Source organism: Nycticebus coucang, chromosome 10 (assembly GCF_027406575.1).
Source record: "Nycticebus coucang isolate mNycCou1 chromosome 10, mNycCou1.pri, whole genome shotgun sequence".
Taxonomy (NCBI): Eukaryota; Metazoa; Chordata; class Mammalia; order Primates; family Lorisidae; genus Nycticebus; species Nycticebus coucang.
Genome location: NC_069789.1, coordinates 99,841,919 through 99,868,049, shown reverse-complemented (window position 1 = coordinate 99,868,049; position 26,131 = coordinate 99,841,919). Strand labels below are relative to the sequence as shown.

General features: G+C 46.1%; 1 protein-coding gene across 2 annotated transcripts; it reads right to left on the bottom strand.

The window, feature by feature from the left end:
• Positions 1 to 296: 296 nt before the first annotated feature.
• F11R (F11 receptor) lies at positions 297 to 23,904 on the bottom strand. Of its 2 annotated transcripts, XM_053608291.1 has the most exons (11): positions 19,607 to 19,637; positions 19,223 to 19,315; positions 4,300 to 4,368; positions 4,049 to 4,159; positions 3,710 to 3,853; positions 3,220 to 3,422; positions 2,833 to 2,935; positions 2,613 to 2,720; positions 2,412 to 2,424; positions 2,083 to 2,131; positions 297 to 1,946 (listed from the first exon to the last, which is right to left on the bottom strand). In XM_053608291.1, the coding sequence occupies exons 1-11, from the start codon at positions 19,620 to 19,622 to the stop codon at positions 1,911 to 1,913; spliced, it is 945 nt and encodes a 314-aa protein (XP_053464266.1). In that variant the 5' UTR covers positions 19,623 to 19,637; the 3' UTR covers positions 297 to 1,910. The 2 variants fall into 2 exon arrangements, with proteins under 2 accessions (XP_053464266.1, XP_053464267.1); XM_053608292.1 differs by lacking the exons at positions 19,223 to 19,315; positions 19,607 to 19,637 and adding an exon at positions 23,751 to 23,904.
• Between the last annotated feature and the right edge of the window lie 2,227 nt (positions 23,905 to 26,131).

The following is a 26,131-nucleotide window of genomic DNA, read 5'->3' as shown; positions in this document are numbered from 1 at the left end:
CTCCCCATCCTTCCCACCCCGTCTCCCAACCATGATCAGAACTGAAACATACTTTAAAACTCTCATCTTTACTGAACCATTTCATAATCTCTACTTTTATCATCTAGTTGGATTTTATTACCTCTGGAAATTTTACTTTTTATTGGTGCATGACCCTTAACTGATGGCCTGATTTATATTTTGTTTTTCTTTTTGGATCCTTGATAGAAAAAAAATCCAACTCTGTTAGGGATTTCCCAATGAGGGGACAAAATATGGCAAAGTGGCACTTAGTATCCTCCATAGAAAGACATGAGAAAATTCAATCCTAGAGGACCCTTTATTTGTCCTCTTGCTAAGTTAATAGATTGTGGGGAAGGGGTTGTGGTAAACAGGAAAATTTAAGGGAAGCGGGAAGGTCCAAACAGGGAAGAGGAAAGCAATGACAGCCAGGCCTGTCCACCTATTCCTGCTCACTCACACACAGGCCACCACATGATTGGGTCTCAAAATATCTTCTCCCGAACCCCACCCAACAAAATAGAGAAGTAGTTACTACTTTAAACTACTACTAAAGTAGTTCTCCGAGTGACCTGAGAAATTCCCCCTGCCTCAGCTCTGGGGCAGCTGTTCTGTAGACTTCGGGAAGTCCCTCAATGCCCCCTGGTTGGGAGGGAAGAGGGAGTCAGGCACTTTCTCCTCTCACTGGGTTGAAAAGGCCCAACTATGACCCCCAACTCCCAAGCAGTATCAATTCCACCCCTGGCACCCTCCTCCAGCATGGGAGGGCATGGCCACAAGAGGACTCTAAACTGAGGGCCTACAGTCCAGAAGCTCTCCCTGGAGATTAGAAGCGGGAAAGGGCACAGGGCCCTGGGAACTAGCCCCAGGGTGCCAGGAAATAGAGTTTGAGGCATTTTCCTATTGTACAAACAAGGAGCCCAGGACCCTCAAAGACCTCATTTCCCATACTCCCCACAAAAAGAACCTTTGACAAACCAAGCTTTTATTTGCTGCAACATCCAACTAACAAACATACAGAAACACAATCTCACCAAAGAGCTAAGAAGCCCTCCAACACTCCAGCACACATGATGTCAGCATACAGCTAAGACCACACACACACACACAAGCAACAAAAAGCTAAGACTACTACACTCATCCCCACAATCTTAGAGACACATTATAAAAGGGTCTGTCCAGTTGTTCCAGCCCAGGGAAGGGTGAAGGCTTTAGCTCCCAGCTCCAGCTTTCTTTTCTTTAGATCTGTGGCTTCAAATCTTTTTGGCTCCATGTCCCCTGAAAGCTTTCTATGCTCTCCACAACAAGGACTCCCATTCTCCTACAGACACAGTCAGCCTCAATCTGCTTGTGTTCAGGAGGAAGACAGGTCAGGAGGATCCGAGTGGCACTTCTCGTGGGCAGATGAGAGAGTGGACTCCAAAGATGGAGGAGCCTCGACATCATCACCAAACCACCAATGCAGCCATCGCCAGTCCCCACTCAGTGGGGCACCAGTCCTCAGTGTGAAAGCAAAGAGCATAGGACTTGGCTCAAGATCCCTATGCAAAAGCCACCACAGGCCAGGTGGGTAGTGACTGCAAATTCCTGGGAGTCCCGCCACTCTCACTGTCTACCTGGAAGGAAAGTCAACAGCATACCCAGGATTCCTGCCTGATCCTCCTGGGGGTGGAGAATCAAAACTTTAAGTAAGTCTCAAACCACTCAGCAGTGGAAAAACAAGGAGGGGAGGCACAAAGGAAGAAGGGGCACATAGCTGACGTTATTAAAAACAATCCTAAGACAGAAGTCGGGGACACTGTGGGTCTAGAAGACAAATAAGGCATCCTGTGAATCTACAAACATCAGGGGCTAGGGTCTGGTAGCACCTGAGTAAGGCAAGTACAGATGACAGGTGAGCCAGACCAGGGTCACACCAGGAATGATGAGGTCTGTTTGAATTCTCTCTAGGAAAATAAAACATTTAGTCAGTTGTGCATTGTCTTTAGCTGATAACCACCCCTAGTCCAAAGCACATAAACAGGATAGAAACCCCTCACTCCAGCCCAGAGGCCCTCCCCACCCCAGGGCAGGCGTACTCACTTCACTTCGAGCACTAGGCTGGCTGTAAATCACCTTTTTACTTGAAGTCCTGTGGACAAGCCAAAAGACGGAGATGTTCAGTCCCCTAGGCACTCGTTAACCTCCCCTTGCCAGAACTGAGTGTGTGTAGGAGCACCGAGCACTCAGCAGGGAGGTGGAGGTAGAGACGGGACAAGCACAGGGCCACAGTGAACAGGAAGAAATCCAGATGCCTTCCCTCCAGGCCGGCTGCCTCTGCTTTCAACCCATTCCCCTGGGCCCATGGAGCTTCAGACCACATGCATCCATGTTCTCAACCTCAGAAAACCAGAGGGCAGCACCTCACTCACCCTTTCTTTGCTCCTGAAAGAGAAGAAAGGGGATCATGAGTGTCGGCAGGACAGAAGACAGCCTGGTATGGTCAAACAAGTAATGAGTGCATCCCGGGATGGACCCACACACATGGGGACGGAGTCCATACTGAGATGACACCCATGAAAAGACCCTGAAATGGGGACAATACAAAAGAGAGCCTGAGGACAGATACTTACTGTCAAAGTAGCCTCGGCTATAAGCAAACCAGATGCCAAAAATCAGGACTCCCAGCAGGATCAGTGTTACGAGGACAGCCGCCACGATACCCCCCACGTTCAGCTCCACTGTGAGATACAAATGGGAGATCAGGCACATGGACGCTCACTCACGGTACTGAAGAGAAGCAGACCCCGGTCCCCACCCCCAGTCTGGGCTCACACCCTGGTGTTCACTTACCAGCTTCCATGCGCATAGCACTTGAAACCGATGATATCCCAACTTCGTTCTGTGCCTGGCAAGTGTATTCTGCGGTATCCGAAGCTGAAACAGGATCAAAAACCTGAAGGGAAGAAAACAAATTGGCTCCTGCTTAAAGAAGCCAAGTGCAAGGGTGGTGCCTGTGGCTCCAAGGAGTAGGGCACCGGGCCCCATATACCAGCGGTGGCAGGTTCAAACCTGGCCCAGCCAAAAAAAACTGCAAAAAAAAAAAAAAAAAGAAGCCAAGTGCCCACCTCTTATGTCTCCTGTCCCTAACTGCAAGTTCATCCTGTTGCTTATTCTCCCTCCCCACCTTCAGGGGTTCTGTAACTGTGCCCCCCCATCTTACCCTCACCCCATTCATACCAGCTCCCCTGACTTGTGATCCAGGACATAAGAAGAGTTGCTGAAGGCACGGCTGTTTTTGGGATCTGGAGGCATCTGTACCCCATTCTTGAACCAGTAGTATTCAGAAGGTGGGGAACCGTCTTGTTCTGAGCAGATCAGCACTGCCCGGCTCCCGATGGTGGCAGAGGAGGGGACGTGGACTGTAGGCTTTGATGGAGCCACTATGGAGGAGAGAAGGCACTGAAGACCGGGCAGGGGCCGCTTGCTTGCGTCTAAGTGACTGACTAGGATGACGCCCCTTTCCAATCAGCTGAGCCTTCCACCCTTCTCATGCCCTTAGTTGACACCTAACCAGGGGCTCATGCCCTCTCTGGCAGTACTTGTGACTCTGAACGGCACCACCCATGGGCATTCTTACCATCAAAGAGCTCCAAAGCTTAGCAGAGCCAGCTAGAAGATGAGGGGAACAACTGACTCCAGGCCTACCTCCAAGCCACAAGGCACGTACCAAGCACAATGAGCTTGACGTTTTCCTCCCCATAGTTGCCGCCTTCCTCAGAGACCATACAAGTATACGTCCCAGTGTCTTTCCGGGTCACAGAACTGAAGGTAATGCCATTCGGTGAGAAGGAAACTCGATCCTCATAGGACGCTGCGGGAGAGAGGAAGAAGGGCAGGGACAGAGTGAACTGGAGAGCTAAAAGAAGTTGATGAAGGTGGCACCTGAGACGTGCAGGCACTCTCTTCTCCCCCAGAAAGGCAGACAGGACGGCCATGGACACTTGAGCCCCATAGTGTGCCACTTGCCTGGAATCCAGGCAATCAGGATGGAGGTAGGACAACTCACCAGTGATCTTATTGTTATAGCAAACGAGGCTTTTGGTGTCACCTCGGATAAACTTCCACTCCACACGGGGAGAGGAAAAGCCGGAGTAGGAGCAGGACAGCATGACATTACCTGCAGACAAGATGAAAATGAGCCACAGAAAAGGCCCCAGGACACACCTGGGCTGGCTGCTCTCCAGCCCCCCAGGGTTCTGGGAACTGCTCACCCTCACCCTCACCCTCACCCTGACCACCCTCCACAGCCCAACTCACGACTATTCTCAGGAACTTTGACTTCAGGTTCAGAAGTGTACACGGTACTCTTGCCCAATGCCAGGGAGCCTGAGGAGGAGAAAAAGAGATGGGCCCCATCAGGAGTGAACAGAGAAATGCTGTGGAGAGGGAAGAGCAGACCCAACTGATGAGACTCCCCCACGCTGACCCAAAGGAGAAGGGATTCAAGAGTCAAGCACCTCCCAGCCCTCCCACCTTCTCACCATCATCCTAAATATCTTCTTTTTTTTTTTTTGAGACCAAGTCTCACTTTTCCCCCTCGGTAGAGTGCCGTGGTATCACAGCTCACCGCAACCTCAAACTCTTGGGTTTAAGCAATTCTTTTCCCTCACCCTCCCAAGTAGCTGGGACTACAGGTACCCGCCACAACACCCGGCTATTTTTGTTTTTAGAGACAGGCTCAGGCTGGTCTCAAACTCATGAGCTCAGGCAATCCACCCTCCTCGGCTTCCCAGGTGCTGGGATTACAGGCATGAGTCACCGCTCCCAGCCCAAATATCTTCTTAAAATGTTTTTTGCTCCAACTGCAGGTCAATATTTTTATCAATGGAACCTTTCAAGTGCAATTTCTCTCATTTCTAATTTTCCCCCCTCTGTGACTCGCAAAAGTCTAATTAGCTTCCTACTAGGTCAAGGGCAGCTCCCCGAATAAAATTTCATGGGTCAGAGAAAGCTTCTCAACAAATGGTTGAAGCCACTTGTCAAGGCAGTCCCGGAGGGAAGGAAGCCAGCAGAAAGCTGCGGGCAAGGCAGGCAAGGGAGGGAGAAAGAGTGCCGAAGATAATAACAATACTGGACATTTGTAGAGCACTGGGTGCTTTTAAAAGCATTTTCACATACATTATACGACATGTTACATCATTTGATCCTTGAAATAAGCATGACAGATCTGCAGGACAAATATTATTATCCAAATTATACATGAGGAACTGAGTAAGGCTACAAGAAGTGAGGAAACGTGCCTAAGATCACATAGCTCGTTCTGAGATGAAGCAAGGACTACAAGTGGGCTCAGGTCAGCTCATGAGAATCTTCTGCTTACCAAAAGGAGAAGGAAAAGGCGGGATGCGGTGAAAGTGGAGGAATTGAGGAGCAATAAGAGGATAATTAATAATATGGAGGGAGGCACGTCGGGGTTCACAAGAGAGGCCCAGACATGCCAAATTATGGATGATTCTGGGATCACACCATGCAGCTACAAAACTGCACTTAACACAATTTTTCTCATTCAGGTTTTCAAAGCGCAAATGCAATAAGTATGCTTATAGTTATAGCTTCAAGTCAGGGCCCTGTCTTTTCAGATAAATGCATAAAGATTTGTGCAATGCAAGCATATCTGTTAAACTCAACTTTCCTTTATTTTTTTTATTTATTTTTTTTTTTTTTGAGACAAAGTCTCAAGCTGTCGCCCTGGGTAGAGTGCCATGGCTTCATAGCTCGTGACAACGTCCAACTCTTGGGCTCAAGTGATCCTCTTGCCTCAGTTATTTATTTGAGACAATCTCGTTTTGTCACCCTCGGTAGAGTGCCGTAACGTCATAGCTCACAGCAACCTCAAACTGTTGGGCTTAAGCGATTCTTTTGCCTCAGCCTCCCTTCTTTTGTACTACAGGCGGCTGCCACAAGACCCGGCTATTTATTGGTTATAGTTGTCATTGTTTGGGTGGCCCCAGGCCAGGTTCATCCAGCCACCTCAGGTGTATGTGGGTGGTGCCCTAGCCACTGAGCTACAGGTGCCGAGCTGATTTTCCCTTTATTTAATTACTCACATAATTGAATATAGTCTTTTGATCTTTCAGACTCTCCTTCCTCATCTGAAATATAAGAGGTTTAAACTAGATGCTCTATAACGTCCTTTAGGTTCTTTTTTCTTTTGCCATTCATGTTTAGAGAGTACATTTATATATATTTATTTCAATCTAATATAGCAATACTGTGCAGTAAGCCAGATAAGTATTCTCTCCCATTGCATAGATTGAAAAATTAAGTGCCTAAAAGGTTGACTGACGGAACCAAGGTTTCATAGAAAGGAAATGGCAGAGCTCAATTAGCACACAGGTGACTCCTCTTTCCCTTTTTTCTCCTTATTATACCCGTCTATATTGTCAGCCATGCTGTTTCTCAGCACAACTATTAGTTTAACGAAGACAAACTATGCAATCAAATATCATTCTTTTTAAAGAATGATCCTTTTCATCTAAAAAATAATTCCAAAACATTACTTTATATCTGTATACTTGTCATTAAACTTTTGTTGTTGTTGTTGTTTTTGTTTTGTGTTCTTTTTAGTCGCCCTCGGTAGAGTGCCGTAGCGTCACAGCTCACAACAACCTCCAGCTCTTGGGCTTAGGCAATTCTCTTGCCTCAGCCTCCCAAGTAGCTGGGACTACAGGCGCCCGCCACAACGCCTGGCTATTTTTTTTTTTTTTTTTTTTTTTGCCGGGGCCGTGTTTAAACCCACCACCCTTGATATATGGGATTGGCACCCTACTCACTGAGCCACAGGCGCCACCCTGTCATTACACTTTTAATGTCAAATTTATACTCAAGTGTAACAACAGACATGGAATAGCTTTTATTGAAAACTCTTTCTGAGGATATGGAAGTCTCTTACTAAGCTCTCACTAAGAATGATGATAATGAAATGGCTTTTGTTCAGGCCAGCCTTTTCTGCTTTGATTATGGGAATTTTGGGGTTCCATTCCCCCCATTCTTAAATTTTCCTATTCCAGCAGGTGTAACAAAAAGAGAGAGAGAAAGAAAATAGTATTCTTTTTTTTGTTATTTTTTGAGACAGAGCATCAAGCTGTTGCCCTGGGTAGAGTACCGTGGCATCACAGCTCACAGCAACCTCAAACTCCTGGACTCAAGCGATTCTCCTGCCTCTGCCTCCCAAGTAGCTGGGACACAACACCCGGCTATTTTTTTGGTTGCAGCTGTCATTGTTGTTTGGTGGGCCAGGGCTGGATTCAAACCAGCTTGAGCCACAGGTGCCAAGTCAGAAAACAGTATTCTTAAATTTTATAATTTGCTACCTGTGATGTGCCCTGGAATGCTCAAACCAGCTCTCTCTTCAGAAACGAAGAACTTAACTGTCCCAGCTCTGGGAGTGCTGACAGAAGGCCCTCAACTCTCAGCCCTCTTTCAAAATTCCCAGAAAGTGCCTTACCCTATGGGGTTGCCTTCCACCAGGTACAAGGGCAAGAGCACCCAATCTTGATCAGTGAAGTGGGGGAGGAACAAAAAGTGCCAGCTCCATCACCCAGCTCCCCTGTCCAGGACAACATTGAAGGGCCACTCTTGCTCCCTGGGGTAGACTGAGGCCTCACTGAGACTACCAGGCAACTCCGCCTCTCCCTCTGCTCAATCTTGGTTCCTTCTCCTCTCCACGGGTGTGGATCCCAAGCACACTCCCTAATAAACGTTTTGCACAATAACTGACATCTCAGAGTCAGCTTCCCTACAACCCAACCTGCAACACCACCCAAACAGCAGCATCTATTAAACTAAAAACTAGCCCTTGAAATAAAGACTTAGACACACGTGCCACAGTGTATGAATTTGATGGTTATTCCTCCAACACTTGTGTCTTTAAAATTCTTTTCTGAGTCCTCTCAGATAATCAGATTTCAAACACATTCAGGAACTTACAACAAATATGCATAAACACACTGGGCTACAGGCATATTCCTCTTTTCCTCCTTATTCGTGACCACAATTACCCAGTCTGGGCTCCTCTTCTTTTGTTTAAAATATAAGGAACTAACCCTAATGTCCTCACTTCCCAATGTTGAAGGAACACCTATCAGCCTGAGACTGTGCCAATACTCAAAAGCCTACTGTGTTCCCCCTGAGGTATCTGAGGGGAGGGAAAGGGAGAAGAAAAGAAATAAGAAAATTGGCGGTGCCTATGGCTCAGTGGGTAGGGCGCCGGTCCCACATATCGAGGGTGGCGGGTTCGAACCCAGCCCGGCCAAACTGCAACAAAAACTAGCCAGGCATTGTGGCAGGCACCTGTGGTCCCAATTAATCTGGAGGCTGAGGCAAGATAATCACCTAAGCCCAGGAGTTGGAGGTCGCTGTGAGCTGTGACGCCATAGCACTCTACCAAGGGCAACCTAGTGAGACTGTCTCAAAAAAATAAAAAATAAAAAAATTTTTAAATGGCCGGGCATGGTGGCTCCCGCCTGTAGTCCCAGCGCTGTGGGAGGCCGAGGCGGGTGGATTGCCTGAGCTCGGAGGTTCGAGACCAGTATGAGCAGGAGTGAGCCAGAGTGAAACCTCATCTCTACTAACATCGAAAAAGCCGGACGTTGTGGCCGGCATCTGTAATCCCAGCTACTGGGGAGGCAAAGGGAAAGAGAATTGCCAAAGGAAGAACAGAAAGAAAAAAAAAAGAAAAGAAAATGAACAAACAAAAAAACTTCAAATGAAAAAGAATAAACAAGTAAGCTAAAATTAAAAATTTAAAAAAATAAAATAAAGAAAGGCAGAACCTGTGACCGAAACGAGTAGGGCACCAGCCCCATATACCAAGGTGGTGGGTTCAAACCCAGTCCCCTGGAAAAAAAAGGAAAGAAATTAAGAATAAATAAAGATTTTCTAGATTTTTTTTCTATATAAAAAACACAGAGAGGCCTGGAGCAGAGGCTCACGCCTGTAATTCTAGGACTCTGGGAGGTCAAGGTGGGTGGACTGCTTGAGCTCAGGAGTTTGAGACCAGCCTGAGCAAGAAGAGCAAAACCCCACCTCTAATAAAATAAATAAATAAATAAAAATAAAGCCAGGTGCGGTGGCTCATGCCTGTAATCCTAGCACTCTGGGAGGCTGAGATGGGTGGATTGTCTGAGCCCACAGGTTCAAAACCAGCCTGAGCAAGAGCGAGACCCCGTCTCTAAAAATAGCCAGGCGTTGTGGTGGGCACCTGTAGTTCCAGCAACTTGGGAGACTGATGAAAGAGAATCGCTTGAGGCCAAGAATTTGAGGTAGCTGTGAGCTATGACACAACAGTACTCTGCTAAGGGCAACAAAGTGAGACTGTCTCAAAAAATTAACAAATAAATAAATAAAAGTAAAAAGTGTTTACACTCCAGCCTACCATCTCTCCCCTATCATTGTAACTGCCTTAGAAAGACCAGCTCCTTGAACTTTTCGTGGGTGGACCAGAACTAGCTTTCTTCACTGAATCCCATCTACATCGGGACAGTCAGCCCATTCTCCTCATCCATGCTGTATTCTTTGCCTCAGTCCCACTTTTTCACTTAGCTCAGACCTATGTTTGCCATATTGTACGCACACATACAATATCCTACTGATACACATGGTAAGCTAAAATAAAGAAAATTTTACTTCTTCCATTGCAAAGTTGTCATCAACAGCTTCTTGGCCTCCTCAGGTTTGGGGACCATGAACAGAAAATCCATTCTCCATCCCACTGCCAGACATTTATTGTGCACTTAATAATATATCCCAAGAACTGTTATAAGCATATTACATGTACTATCATTTAATCCCTACACCAGCCTTTGGAGGTGAGTAACTTTGTTTTTACCGCTGTTATTTTCCAGAAACTGAGACCCAGGTCAATTAAGTAACTTGCCCAAGGCCACACAATATTAAGTGGTGGCACAGAGTCAAACCAACACAGTCCAACTGTAGGAGCTATGCTGTACTATACTGTATATTATACAGCCTTCCTTCTTTTTTATTTATTTTTTTTTTTTTTTGAGACAGAGTCTCACTATGTCTCCCTGGGTAGAGTGCCGTAGCATCACAGCTCACAGCAACCACTCTTGGGCTTAAGCAATTCTCTTACTTCAGCCTCCCAAGTAGCTGGGACTACAGGCACCTGCCACAACACCCAGCTATTTGGCTGGGGCCGGATTCAAACCCGACATCCTTGGTGTATGTGGCCAGCGCCCTGCGACTGAGCTACCAGTGACTGAGCTACCAGCGCTGCCCTATACAGCCTTCCTAAAAATGCAAATGTACCACTTGCCTCAAGCTTTTAATGATTCCACATCATTTATCTGATAAAATCCAAATTTTGCCAAGCTAAGAAAGTTCCAGCACAATATGACCCCAAGATAAGCTTATCATCTTCATCACCCACTCTACTGTTGCAATTTACCCTCTAGCAATACAAAGCTACTTAAAATTCCCAGCAAAGACTAGGCTGTTTCACAATCTTTGCCCTTGCTCATGCTATTTCAGCTATGTGGTACACCCTTTCCCCTGATTATCTGGCCAGCACTATTCATCCATATTACTTCCCAGGAAATGACCTACCACATTCCAAACCCTCACCAGAGCTTCACCTAGGCCTCTTTCCTTTCATTATCCCATGAAAAACACTGTCAAAGCACTTTCTGCATTAAAAGGACATCATCTGGGGACAAGCATGTCTCCCATAGTAAACCCCCAGGGAGCAGAACCATGTGTTATTTAATATTCTGAGTATCCAATACTTAGCACAATGCCTGGTACAAGTTGAAATTCAATAAATGTCTGCTGAACAACAAATTAGAACATCAACAAATTAGGTCAGAGCAGATCATTCACGAAGACATTTCCTTGTTAAAGCTTATCTACAAGGCCCATTTTTAAAACGAATAGAAGGGTATGCCCACAATACTATGTGGGTTTTTTTTTTTTTTTTTTTTTTGTAGAGACAGAGTCTCACTGTACCGCCCTCGGTAGAGTGCCGTGACGTCACACGGCTCACAGCAACCTCTAACTCTTGGGCTTACACGATTCTCTTGCCTCAGCCTCCCGAGCAGCTGGGACTACAGGCGCCCGGCTATTTTTTTGTTGCAGTTTGGCCGGGGCTGGGTTTGAACCCGCCACCCTCGGCATATGGGGCCGGCGCCCTACTCACTGAGCCACAGGCGCCGCCCACTATGTGGGTTTTTTAAACTGTTCGGTTCTCAGAAAAAAAATGGAGGCTTAATATTAATCCTTTTCTTAAAATTTCTTCTATGACTTAAAAATAAAGTGTTTTTAAATTTGCTTCATTGTTTTCAAACAGAAGTAACAGTACTCTCTCTATACATGGGCAATTCCCACCTGTTGTTTTGCATAAGGGACTGATTTCTGTACCTGGGGCACAATGTGTGTGCAGGTGTCTGCATGCACAATGGCAGAAGCAGGTTGTGCATGCAGTACACACCTCCCAGAGAAAGTGTGCAGAGCCAAGAGCGGAAGAAGTGCCAGATCTCCTAATGCAAGGTCTAAAATAGCAGCACAAGGGGCGGCGCCTGTGGCTCAGTTGGTAAGGCGCCGGCCCCACCCGAGGGTGGCGGGTTCAAACCCGGCCCCAGCTGAACTGCAACCAAAAAATAGCCAGGTGTTGTGGCAGCTGTAGTCCCAGCTACTCGGGAGGCTGAGGCAAGAGAAACGCTTGGAGTTGGAGGTTGCTGTGAGCTGTGTGATGCCATGGAGTTGGAGGTTGCTGTGAGCTGTGTGACGTCACAGCACTCTACCGAGGGCCATAAAGTGAGATTCTGTCTCTACAAAAAAAAATAAATAAATAAAAATAAATAAAATAGCAGCACAAGTGGAGACAAGATGTGAATCTATTTAAAACACCTCCATTGTCTTCATGCTGCACAAGAGCAACCAAGTAGGCTTGGTTCAACTAAGGAGAAGACTAAGGAGAAGACCCCCTGGCCAGGCGGGAGGTCACTGTTCTTTTTGCAGAGGTAATCTTTAAAATTAATACAGTTGGCCAGGCACAGTGACTCATGCCTATAATCCTAGCACTCTGGGAGGCTGAGGTGGGTGGATAGCTTGAACTCATAAGTTCAGACCAGCCTGAGCAAAATTGAGCCCCTATCTCTACTAAAAACAGAAAGAAAAAAAAAAAAACTTTGAGGCAAGAGGATTGCTTGAACCCAAGTTGGAGGCTGCTGTGAGCTATGACGCCATGGTACACTACCCAGGGCAACAGCTTGAGACTCTGTCTCAAAAAATAAAATAAATAAAATAAAAACAGTTGTTATAGACTGAATTGTTTCCCCAAAATGTCTGATGAAGTCTTAATCCTCAGCACTTCAGAATGTGACTGTACTTGGAGACAGGGCCATTAAAGCGGCAATTAAACTAAAGGAGGCTATTGGGCATCCCCTAATCCAATCTGATTGATGTTTTTATAAAACAGATTAGGACATACATACAGAGACTCCAGGGGGGTGTGTGCAGAAAGGAATGACCAGGTAAAGAGACAGCAAGAGGGAGCCATCTGCAAGGCCACGGAGAGAGGCCTCAGAGGAAACCAACTCCACCAGTACCTTGATCTTGGACTTCCAGCCCCCAGAACATGAAAAAATAAATGTCTATTATTTAAGCCACCCAGTCTGTGGTGTTCTCTTATGACAGCTCTCTCAAACTAATTCAATGGTCTAAGCTGGGTATCAGCAGTGGACTTAGGGACTATAGCCTTGATTTCAAAAGGCTTGATGTTTCTGCACAATGAAAGAATCAGCATTACACAGAAGGACTTTACAAAATTTGTCCTATACTCTTAATTTGGCATATTTGGGTTCTAAACACAAATTACTGAGTATGTCCAAGAAAACCACTAAGTAAAATAACAATAGAAGCAAACATTAAATACTTACTAGTCCCTGATACTCTTCTAAGTCCTTTCCTGGTGTAACTTGGAACAATGCTGAGATAGACACTATTATTGCTCTCATCTCACAGATTAGGTAATAGGGACACAGAAATTAATTAGTTTGCTCAAGGTCACAAAGGTAGTAGGTAGCAGAGCTAAGATTTTAACCCAGTAATCTGATTCCAGGACGATACTGCATAAACTACTACAACTATGTAAAAAAATATATATCACCATCCCAAAACTCAAGGTAGATTGATTTGAACTGGGATAAAAATACGCCCTAAATATAAAAACAATATGTAGAATGTGAACCTATTTTTATTAATAATGAAAATAACCCAGTCTGGCTCGGTAGCTCACACTTGTAATCCTAGCACTCTGGGAAGCTGGGGCTGGTGGATTACTTGAGCTCAGCAGTTCGAGACCTGCCTGAGCCCCAGAGCGAGACTCCATGTCTAAAAATGGCCATTGCGGCCGGTGCCTGTAGTCCCAGCTAAGTGGGGGGGGCTGAGGCAAGAGGATTACTTGAACCCAAGAGTTTGAGGTTGCTATAAGCTATGACACCATGGCACTCTACCAAGGCAACAGAGTAAGATTGTCTCAAAAAATAAAAATAAAAAGCCCCAATATATACATTAAAAATTTCTAAAAATACACTGGGTATGATGGCTCACACATGTAATCCTATAGCACTTTGGGAGACTGAGGCAGAAGGATCACTTTCACTTGAGGACAGGAGTTTGAAGTTAGCTTAGCAACACAGAGAGACCACACTGTACATAAAACACAAATATTAGTCATGATAGCACACACTTGTAGTCCCAGCTACTCAAGAGGCTGAGGTAGGAGGATCACTTCAGTCTAGGAGTTCCAGACTACAGCAAGCTTTGATTTCACCCCTACACTCCAGCCTAGGTAACAGAGTGAGACACGGTCCCAAACAAAACAAAACAAAAGAACAGAGTAGATTGTGCATGTTATTTAAGAGATGAAAAACATGGGCAGCTATTGCTTTCTATGTTCTACATTTCTGTAATAGGCAAGTATATATTAAGAATTATAGGGCACCGCCTGTGGCTCAAAAGAGTAGGGCACCGGCCCCATATACCGGAGGTGGAGGGTTCAAACCCAGCCCGGGCCGAAAACTGCAAAAAAAAAAATAAAAATAATTAAAAAATGTAGGATGGCGCCTACCATCCTACAGTGAGTAGGGCACCAGCCCCATATACCCAGGGTGGCAGGTTCAAACCTGGCCCAGGCCAAATTGCAATAAAGAATAGCCGGGCATTGTGGCGGGCACCTGTAGTCCCAGCTACTTGGGAGGCTGAGGCAAGAGACTCGCTTAAGCACAAGAGTAGGAGGTTGCTGTAAGCTGTAACGCCATAGCACTCTACCGAGGGTGACATAATAAGACTCTGTCTCCAAAAAAAAAAAAAAAAGTTCATCTCATGGAGGTAGAGATGATAGGTACCAGAGGCTGGGAAGGGTGAGGATAGACAAACAGAGGTACATTAATGACTAAAAACATACAGTGAGGTAGAAAGAATAAGTTCTAATGTTCAATAGCACAGTAAGGTGACTATAGCTGAAAACAGTATGAATTTCTTTTTTTTTTTTTTTGTAGAGACAGAGTCTCACTTTATGGCCCTCGGTAGAGTGCCGTGGCCTCACACAGCTCACAGCAACCTCCAACTCCTGGGCTTAAGCGATTCTCTTGCCTCAGCCTCCCGAGTAGCTGGGACTACTGGCGCCTGCCACAACGCCCGGCTATTTTTTGGTTGCAGTTTGGCCGGGGCTGGGTTTGAACCCGCCACCCTCGGTATATGGGGCCGGCGCCTTACCGACTGAGCCACAGGCGCCGCCCTAATATGAATTTCAAAACAGCTAGAAAAAGGGATTTGAAATATTTCTAACTCAAAGAGATGAAAACATTGGAGGTGAATATCCTAAATATCCTGACTTGACCATTACACAGTCCACATGTGTATCAATATATCACATGTACTAAATAAAATGTACAATTATGTATTAATGTTAAAAAAAATCAAACCATACAGACCACATGAAGGAAAGAACAATAAAACAAAGCCAGAATTGAGAGGCAAACATAATGGCCAAAAAGGGGACGCATAACAGGAAATACATATCCAAACAGTGCACATACCAAAGGGAAGAATGTTCAAATGAAACTCTAAAGGTGAAATGAGGTAACCAAGATTAAGAAATATGAGTTACTACACCACCAAGATCCTGAAGAGTGCATGTGATTCTGATCAATTTCAAGGAGAGAAAAGTGGAGAAAGGAAAGTAGAGTACAGATAACCTGGAGACAGAGTGGCTGAGACCAGGAAAGTAGGTAGGTGGCAAGGCACAGGGGTCAGAAAGGGAAGAGAAGGGGAGGTGCTCAAAATAACCCCAAGGCATTAATAGCAATATCAATCCCACATGTGTTCACACACTTGGGAAGAGATTTGGCAGCTTACAAATCCAAAAAAAACCCTGAGGGTATATTTGCAAATCACTATGTTTCTGAATAATAAAACTGTAACAGATTGTATTTTCTAAAATAGCCACACTTATCTATAGGTGTATGTTTATCTTTTCCTGCAAGCTTTTCTTACATTGTGACTAAGGTAGAATCTTAAATTCCCTCCCTTTGAATCTGGGCAGGGTCCTATGACTGCCAAAGGGGTACACAGGCCTTCTGTGCATTTTCTCACCAAATTCTCATAAAAACTCTACCAGGTAAGGACCAGTGTTACCATTCATTTTACAGATGAGAAAACTGAGGCTTAGAACAGTTTCTTCAAAGCACAAGGCTACAAATAGAAGATGAGAATCCTGGCTTGGCACCTGTAGCTCAGCGGCTAGGGCGCCAGCCATATAAACCAGGGCTGACAGTTTAGAGCCTAGCCCAGGCCTGCCAAACAACGACAACTACAACAAAAAAAAAAATACCCCAGTGTTGTGATGGGTGCCTGTCGTCCCAGCTACTTGGGAGGCTGAGGCAAGAGAATCGCTTAAGCCCGAGAGTTGGAGGTTGCTATGAGCTGCAACGCCACAGCACTCAACCCAGGGCATCATAGAGAGACTGTCTCACAAAAAAGAAAAAAAAAAAGATGAGACTCCTAACCCAAATCTGTTTAATTCTGAGGCTCCATAACTTTTATGTTATACTGACTCTCCACTGAACAACCAACGATATCCCACGCATCCTTCAAGGTCCTTTTAAAATGCCCCTCAAAAAAAAAAAAAAAAAAGAAAAAAAAAGTCATTAAACCATGAAAATAAATGGATCTCATCTTTAAAATGTGTTTTGGGCGGCGCCTGTGGCTCAAGGAGTAGGGCGCCGGTCCCATATGCCAAAGGTGGTGGGTTCAAACCCAGCCCTGGCCAAAAACCACAAAAAAAAAAAAAAAAAAATGCCCCTCAATCTGCTATGCGTTTCTCCAGTCGAAATTGATCTCTCCCCAATTTCTAGAAAAAGTCTAAGAAAATAATCAAAGAAAAAAAAGCTAAATTTAAAGATTTACATGCAAGGACAATTTAATGTTATTTAGTACAGCAAAGAAAAAATATATAAACGCCCTACAGAAGGTGAACATCTAAGTAAAAATTATGTACAGCCATGCATTAGATACTACAGAATGGACCTTGCTTAAAGCTTATTTTGCCATATACATCCCACACATTAATTCATAGAAGACAAACTAGAATGAAACAATAAGTGTTTTTCTCTAGATAAAGGAATTACACATAACCATTATTTTCTCTATAATCTCTGTATTGTCTCATTTTTCTACATTGAGCATGTATCAACTTTTTTGGGGTGGGCAGGGGGTGGAACAGAATCTCAAACTATTGCCCTGGGTAGAGTGCCATGGCGTCACAGCTCACAGCAACCTCAAACTCTTGGGCTCAAGCAATTCTCTTGCCTCAGCCTCCCAAGTAGCTGGGACTACAGGCACCCGCCACAATGCTAGGCTATTTTTTGTTGTTGTTGCAGTTGTCATTGTTGTTTTAGCAGGCCCAGGCTGGGTTTGACCCCATCAGCCTCAGTGTATGTGGCCAGCACCCTACTCATTGAGCTACAGGCGCTGCCTGTGTTATCAACTTTTTAATAAAAATTTATCTTGAGGGCGGTGCCTGTGGCTCAGTGAGTAGGGCGCCGACCCCATATGCCGAGGGTGGCGGGTTCAAACCTCAGCCCCGGCCAATACTGCAACCAAAAAATAGCCGGGCGTTGTGGCGGGTGCCTGTAGTCCCAGCTACTCGGGAGGCTGAGGCAAGAGAATCGCTTAAGCCCAGGAGTTGGAGGTTGCTGTGAGCCGTGTGACGCCACGGGACTCTACCGAGGGCGGTACAGTGAGACTCTGTCTCTACAAAAAAAAAAAAAAAAATTTATCTTGAAGGCAGTGCATGTGGCTCAATGGGTAGGGTGCCGGCCCCATATACTGAGGGTGGCGGGTTCGAACATGACCCAGGCCAAACTGCAACCAAAAAAGAAAAAAAAAAAAATCTGGGCATTGTGGCCGGCACCTGTAGTCCCAGCTGCTCGCCAGGCTGAGGCAAGAGAATCGCCTAAGCCCATGAGTTTGAGTATGCTGTGAGCTGCAACACAGGGTGATAAAGTGAGACTCTGTCTCTTAAAATAAATAAATTAATAAATAAATAAAAAGGGTGGCACCCGTAGCTCAGTGGGTAGGGCGCCAGCCACAAACACTGAGGCTGGTGGGTTCAAACCTGGCCCGGGCCAGCTAAACCAACCATGGCGACTGCAACAACAAAAAAAGTCAGGCGTTGTGGCGGGTACCTGTAGTCCCAGCTACTTGGGAGGCTGTGGCAAGATAATCACTTGGGCCCAAGAGTTTGGGGTTGCTGTGACACCAGGATACTCTACCCAGCGTGACAACTGGAGACTCTGTCTCAAAAAAAAAAAAAAAAGAAAAAGAAATGGGCGGCGCCTGTGGCTCAATGAGTAGGGCGCTGGCCCCCTATACAGAGGGTGGTAGGTCCAAACCCGGCCCTGGCCAAACTACAACAGTGGTGAGCGCCTGTAGTCCCAGCTACTTGGGAAGCTGAGGCATGAGAATTGCCTAAGTCCAGGAGTTGGAGGTTGCTGTGAGCTGTGTGACTCCACAGTACTCTACCGAGGGCGATACAGTGAGACTCTGTCGCTACAAACAAAAAAAAAAAAGATAAATATTGTTGGGTGGCGCCCATGGTTCAGTGGGTAAGGTACTGGCCCCATATACGGAGAGTGGCAGGTTCAAACCCAGCCCCAGCCAAACTGCAACAAAAAAATAGCCAGGCATGGTGACGGGCGCCTGTAGTCCCAGCTGCTCCAGAGGCTGAGGCAAGATAATCGCCTAAGTCCAAGAGTTGGAGGTTGCTGTGAGCTATGTGACACTCTATCGGGAGTGATAAAGTGAGACTCTGTCTCTACAAAAAAAAAAAAAAAAAAACCTTATCTTGATTAAAAGTTCCCTGCTATTCCCCAGACATATTTTTCTTTGTACTTGGATGACAGCCCCTGGCACATTCTGCTCAGTACCCTAGTTACTTTGTATCTGTTAGACTTTTTTGTTCTATTTGTGTCCTTCCCATCTCCCAGCACTGTGCTTTACCTAGAGGAGGTAGGTGCCCATGAACCCACCGAGGACAGTCACAGTGGGTATTAAGGATCCCCCAAACACTGGACAGAACCCCCCAATAACCATCCCTTGTACATGAAGTGTTAAACCCACAACAGAAAAGCTGCCTCCTTCCACTGCTTTAGTAAGAAACGCTTTGTTTTCTCTATATATATCCTGGTAATTATTAGAATTTTCCTTAAGTTGCTTTTGTGCCATAAATTTGATGGCTTTTTTTTTATTTAAAAAAAAAAAAAAAAGGAAGGAAGGAAGAAAAAGGAGAGAAACAAGGAGGGAACCAGCCAGTCTGTGTGGTTTTCTCTGAAAATTCATCCAAACTTCCCTTCTGGGCACATGAGTCTCATAAGACACTCCAGCTGTAAAGGTAGACAGTAAAGGAATAGGGAGGGATGAGTCAGGACCCCCTAAAAGACCCAGCTACCCAGCTTACCTAATATATGCAAATATTACCAATATCTCGGGCTCCCCAGGGAGCCTCCTGACCACAGGTGCTAAAATTTCCCCCCTAATCTCTAGTACAACACTCTGAACTTGGTAAATGCCCACAGTTTGATAGATCAACAAATGAACATAATTAGAAGGTGGCCTGGGGCTTTCACCCTGGGTTTGCCCCTTCCTCCCAAAGACTCACCCTGTAGAGATTGAAGTCCTAGAAAGATCTGGCCTCCCAGAGAAGAGGCAGCATTAACTGAGCCAGGGAAGATCCACAGCTGGCAGGTCCTTTCTGGAGTTTGGAGTGGATAAGAATGTGTGGGCAAGAGGAAGGATCTATCAGCCCAACAGGCTGGGCTATGTCTAAACAGCCATCATTGGCTGCACTTTCAGTGACATCGATCAGTTGGCTTGGCCCTCTGAGGACAGAAAGTGGTGATGGCAGTGTCAAACAGGAGTGCTTTCACCCCATCACTCCCTTCTGCCCTAACCCGGCAGAATTTCCAGTTCTACCTGCTCAGCTCCTCCCTTCCCCCCACTCCTCTCCCCATTGCCAGGGAAGGTTTCACTACCCAGGACTCACTCCAGGGACCTAGCATCAAACTTCCTGTCAGCCAGCTGCTTCCTCCAGTCCCACCCCTACGCTGTGAAACAAACAACACAGCCGGACTTTAGACAGAAACCCTGCTTATCAGGGCGTCCAGGCAGATGAACTCTGGGTTTTCCATGCCAGGAAAACTCCACTACGCACCTACTCAAACTGCCTCCCACAACCTTTAACAAGGCTGAAACTTCACCCCCAATTACATTTGATGTGTGGGCCGCCCAGGTCTTTCCTGAAACTTTGAAAAAAAAAAAAAAAGCAGGTTTGAGTTTAGAGATCTCCAGAGTCCCTCCTCAAAGCTAACAGAGATGGGGAAAAAAAAAAAAATGAAGCCCATTATTTGCTAATCTATTACATACAATGTGTGTTGCATTTAAATCTATCTGGGGGGGGGGGGCTGTCAGCCATTTCTGTGTCCATTGAATAGGCACAGCTTGAACTCAGTTGACTTGGGGTGGGGGACAGGGTGGATCCTAACGGCCAAAGCTACAACTACCCACCCTCCCATAATACCAATATGAAAAGATCCCCAGGATACAAACTAGATGTAGTAGAACATATAGTATGCCTCTTTTTTGTGTAAGAAAAGACACAATTTGTATTTATATACACTTGTAGCTGTTGAAACACTAGAAAGATATGTAAGAAACTATGGCGTAGGGCGGCGCCTGTGGCTCAAGGAGTAGGGCGCCGGTCCCATATGCCGGAGGTGGCGGGTTCAAACCCAGCCCCAGCCAAAAAAACCAAAAAAAAAAGAAACTATGGGGTAAACAGGAACAAGGTGGGAATGAGATACTCCAACCTTTTTATACCGTTTTGATTATTAAACCATATCCACTGACCTATCCTAAACAATAAATCTGTTTTAATCGCAGTAGCTCTACCCCTAATCGGAACTGGGCTAGAGACTACAGGGAAGCCCTAACCACAAAGGAACCGAAGAGAAACATGATGAGGTGAAAGTGTTCTGAAGCCTAGAGGGGAAGACTAAAGCACTGAAATTCCACCACCACTCATTTCCTAGTTCCAGCTCTTGCCTGTTACCAGTTTCTAGTTCAGAGGGAACAATTCTTTCCTAGGAGAAGGGGGAGGGGAAAGGAGTATGACTCACCAATCTATAATTCTGAGGTAAATCTGTCCCTGAACAGCAAAGCTAGAAGGGCATGAGTCAGAAACGTCAGTAGGAAACTCCAGGACTCAGAATGACCCAATCACAGGACAGCAGTCCCACCCTCCCAGGAATTCCACAGTAGAGATACTACACTCTCAGTGGCAATACCACCCTCCTGTAAGGGGGAGGGGAGTAGAAGCCCGTGTTCCTTCCTACCCTGTGGATACACCAAAAGTTGACCAATCTGTACTCCACCATGCTAAGCAGAAATACCTCTCCTTGACTGGGAAACAGCTGGACATTTTCTCTAAGCACAGGTTCTCCAGGGAAGGAGAGGCTGCTACTCTGGGTCACTGCTTTTACTATTCCCAAGCCCAGTTCCCCAGGGTCTAGCCTCTGGGTCCCCACCCAGCAGAGTCACTCCTTCCTCTCCACTAGGCTCCCCATGCTGGGGTTGGGCCTTCACTGGATTTCTCCATGGAATCTTCCCCTTTCTTCTTCCTCCCTGACAGGAGGCCCTAAAATGAGGAGCAGCCCTAGAAGAAGGGGGCACCCAGGGCAAACTGTATGTGCCTCCCGGGGCAGCGGACAGACTACACATCCAAGAAAAAGCCCCTACTTATTGACCCTTGCCATTTGGAATCTCTCTGCTTTGCTTGACCTACTCTACTGAGGACAGCATTCTGACATTCTTTCTTTTTATTTGTTTCACTCACAGAAAAACATAAGACTGACTGGCATTCTCTCATCCTTACAAAATCCAAAGGAGAAAATAGCTGCCCAACAGTAATCCCTTCATGTATATGTAAAGTAGCTATTATTCTGGTTGATCTTCATGACAAGGGCAGGACAAGTATTATTCCTCCCCCCCACCTCCACCCCTTTCTAACAGATGAAAAGACATGAGCTACTACTGGCCTAAGATCACAAAAAACGTAGAGGGAGCTCAGCAAGAACCCAGGTGAGGTTGCCTGCCTCCCATTTCCAGCTTCATCTGCATTAACCAAATCACTCCACACCAGGTGAGACTGATTTAAAAGTTACCATGTCAGTTCCCCCTCTCCCAGTTACTTCCCAGCACCCACTGTCCTGCCAGGCTAATACATTATCACGTCAGGTTCCCTCTAAACCACTATAAATTGGTTCCCTAAGACAGCTGCAAGCTCAGAATGGTGCTATCGCAGCCCTTCCAGTGCCGGTATGTGATTATTATGGGGTTATCATAAATAATATAAGAAATTAGGGGAAGAGAGAAGGAAGGAGTTGGAGCAGGGAAGCAGCAGCTCCAGGAAGCTTAAAAGCCTGACAAACACTCTCATTGACAAAAATTACTACAAATAGTTACGTCCCAGAAAAAACTTTGGGATTTAGGGAGGAAAGTACTGGTACAGTAGAAGGGTTGGTGAAGTCTCTAGTACTGAGTACCACACAGACACCCCCCAAATGACTATAGGTGTCATTAGAAAAAAGCAGAAGTGAAATAGGCAAGGAGTAGAAAAGAAGGAAGAAGGAAAAAAAGAATGGAACTAGAATAATCAAATGAAAGGGAGAAGGAAGAACTTAGTGGGAAAGAAAAATTTTAAGACAGTAGACTTTGAAGCAGTATCCCAAACAATTCTTGTGTCATACGGTGCCTGACACCCTAGATTCAGGAGTGGAAAAAAGAAGTGTCAGGAGACTTTGGTTCCATTCCCAGGTTTGACCCTAACCCTCCTGTCAATCTGGGAAAGTCATTTCCCCTCTTTGGACCCGTTTCCTTATGTATACAACAGAAAGGATGTGATTTTCCTCTGATCTAATCCACCCTATGGCTTTATGTTTTTGTGACAAGGAATAAATGAGTGGTCGGTCAGTACATTTAAGGACAAGGAAATCTATTTCTGCCCTTCAAAAACTGACCAAATGAATTGCCTTTTTAAGACACGGTGCTGATTGTAATCTTCCATTTCTTTAACAGTTGCCAAAACACGAACCTTGAGGGAAAAGAGACTCCTATGGAACATACTGACACAACTATTCACACAAGCACAAAACCAGACAGATAAATACTCAGGTGCTGGCACAGGTTGACTAACGCACAAACCAACCGAAGGCACACTCGGTCCCACACAAACACGTCTGGAGACAGAGGCATGCCTCAGCAAGCCTCATTGTTTCTCAGCAAAGGGAGTTTACAAAGGAAATAAGAACTCTCCTCCACAGCCGGGGGAGGGCAGAGTCCTAGCTCTGAGCCGAATCCAGCCAACCAAGAGACACATCCTCCCTCTGGGAATAGTCACTCAGTCAACAACATTTATTAAGGACTTTATAGGTGGTTACTCCAGAAAGTGTCTTTGCTGGTTTCCAAAGTCTTTGCTGTGCTCTGAGCAATTTCCGATTTCAAGTTCATTTCCTTTTCAAACTCTGCACCCAGACACTTCCCAGAGCAACCACGGCAACCCTAAGATTCAGAGGAGATAAAGACCCTTCCAGCAAAACCCAGGACAGGAGACTTCCATCCCAGCCCACCTCCAGTAGACTTTTTCTGAGGTCGCTTAGGGAGCCAAAGGACTCAGATGAGAGGCTCATGGCTTCTCCTGGGTCGTTCGTGGTTGCTGGGTGCTCGTTGAAGGGAAGAATGGCCTTCTCAGGTGCGTGTGGCGGGAGATGGTGGAGTAGACGTGTGCAGGAAGGGTCCTGGGGCCCGCCGGCCCTCGCCAGTATGAGTGTAAGAATGGGGACAATGAAACCTGACCTCCCAGTTATTTTTGGTGTGTGTGCAAAAGGGTCAGCTCCCTTCCGGTGGGTGTAAGGGGTGGGGTCACAACTCACCAGTATGGGGGAGGGGAGCCAGCCACTCCCCATGGCGTAGGGAAGGGGAAACAGCGGCCAGCAGGGTTGGAAAAAAGAATTTGGAGGGTGAGGTAGACAGGTTTCTGGACTCCTCCCCTCCCACGGGCAAGGGGCGTGGAAAGCGCCTTCCTCCACCCTCGGACCGACCCGTCGATTCCTCCCGAAACTCCGGGAACTTACACAGGATAGCCAATATGAAGAGACGCAAATGTTTCCTCCCAGCTTTCGCCTTAGCCCCCATCGCTATCAGGATACCGATTCCACAGTCGCCGAGAGAGAGAAGAGCACAGATGCAACTTCGCGAGCTGCCGCGCCAGGACTAAGCTCCAGCCTCCAGGTTGAGCCTCGCCTGGCCCCTCCCTCCACACCCGATTGGCCGACGCCCGGCCCCTGCTCGTTCCGATTGGTGAAAGGAGCCGCCGCTCCCTTGAGTGATTCACCGTAGCCAGGTGCAACGCCGCCCACTACTATCCTCTGGGGTGATGGGCTCCTTTCCCTGCCGGAGCTGCCTCTGATTGGCCTGGAAGACTGTCGCGTAAAGAGACGAATTCCTCACCTTCAGCAGGTGAGGGATCCCTGCTTGGGCGACGTTCCTTAAGTAGGGACTTTCTTTTTTTTTTTTTTTTTTTTATTATTTTTTTTTTTTTTTTTTTTTTTTTTTTTTGTAGAGACAGAGTCTCACTTTTATGGCCCTCGGTAGAGTGCCGTGGCCTCACACAGCTCACAGCAACCTCCAACTCCTGGGCTTAAGCGATTCTCTTGCCTCAGCCTCCCGAGTAGCTGGGACTACAGGCGCCTGCCACAGCACCCAGCTATTTTTTGGTTGCAGTTCGGCCGGGGCTGGGTTTGAACCCACCACCCTCAGTATATGGGGCTGGCGCCTTACCAACTGAGCCACAGGCGCCACCCAAGTAGGGACTTTCTAACTGGCTGAGTTGTGAGCTGCATCTACGTGTCTAGAGGAAGAAGTAGGGAAGATAGTTGTGTCGTGGGACTTTCAGAGACCCGCGATGCTTGGAGTTTTTTTGTTTGTTTCAATATAAGTAGCTTGGTGCTCCAGAAACTTTAGTTTCGTTCCTTGGCCCTGTTAAAAAAAACACATGAATAGGGCGGCGCCTGTGGCTCAGTGAGTAGGGCGCCGGCCCCATGTACCGAGGGTGGTGGGTTCAAACCCGGCCCCGGCCAAACTGCAACAAAAAAAAAAATAGCCTTGCATTGTGGAAGAGAATCGCCTAAACCCGGGAGTTGGAGGTTACTGTGAGCTGTGATGTTATGGCGCTCTACCGAGGGTGATAAAGTGAGACTCTGTCACTAAAACCAAAAAACACACACACACACACACATGAATAAGGGCCAGATTCACGCCTGTAATCCTAACACTCTGGGAGGCAGGTGGATTGCTGAGCTCACAAGTTCGAGACCAGCCTGTGCCAGGGTGAGACCTCCCCCCAACCCCCCCCCCGTCTCTAAAAATAGCCGGGCTTTGTGGCGGGAGCTGTAGTCTCAGCTACTAGGAAGGCTAAGGCAAGAGAATCGCTTAAGCCCAAGAGTGTGAGGTTGCTGTGAGCTATGATGCCACAGCACTCTACCAAGGGCGACAAGTGAGACTCTGTCAAAAAAAAAAAAAAAAAAAAACATTAATATGCGAGCATGGAAGGAGCAGACCTGTATGATATCTTACCACTTCCAAACCATGTTTCTCTGTCCACCCCGCGGGCAGCCACCCACTTTTGCTCTCATTTCTTTGTTCTCTTGGGCTTTGAGAGATAATCTGCCAGCAGAGGAGGAAAGAGAAAAGAAAGGGGCAGGAAAGCTCCCAACTCAAAAGTGGGAAAAGTGGAATTTTATTATCTCAAGAACTTTAAACCAATGTACACAAACTACATCCAGATGATACAAACTGACCATAGATGCTCTAAAAACGTCTCTGGGTGATTGTGGATATGTCCTTTACACATGTTCCATCTGTCAGCAGGGCCCTACGTTTCACAATTATTTATCTTTTCACCGTGATTAATAGGTGCTAAGCCTTCTTTTTCCTATAGACTATGTTGATACCCAGGCTTTCTGTTAATATTTATATTGCTACATCATTTTTAATTGAAACTTGGGCTCAACACCTTTACTATTTGTAATTTCTGTTTTATGATGATTTAATTTTAACTGTACTAAATATATCCAGGTTGTCTGTGGGGAAAAAAACTTCCTGAACATTATCTCATCGCAAGTGGAGACTCCACATTTTTATCCAAAAGAATGGTATTCTTTGACCTTTTGACTCACTTTTGCTCTCATTCCTTGGCCCACATTTCTCTGGCCAAAGGTCCACTTCTGGTTCCACTCGATTTAAAGCAATGTTTATCAAATGCCTACTGGGTGTTCTAGAGAATTACAAATAAATATAATAGAAACCACAATCCCAGACTTCAAATGGTTTACAACCTACTTCCAAGACTACTTCAGGAAATAAGACAAACCCAAAGAGAAACATTGTATTACTAAACTGAAACAAGTATTTGGGTGCCTGCCAAGTGCATAACTACCCTCAAAGAAATGTAATC

Coding starts and splice junctions, on each gene's coding strand:
- F11R (XM_053608291.1), bottom strand. Junction 4,369..19,222: donor AGGACTTCAATCTCTACAGG/GTGAGTCTTTGG, acceptor TCTCCTCCTCAG/GCTCCCTGGCATTGGGCAAG. Junction 2,936..3,219: donor ATCACAAGTCAGGGGAGCTG/GTATGAATGGGG, acceptor TCTTCCCTTCAG/GTTTTTGATCCTGTTTCAGC.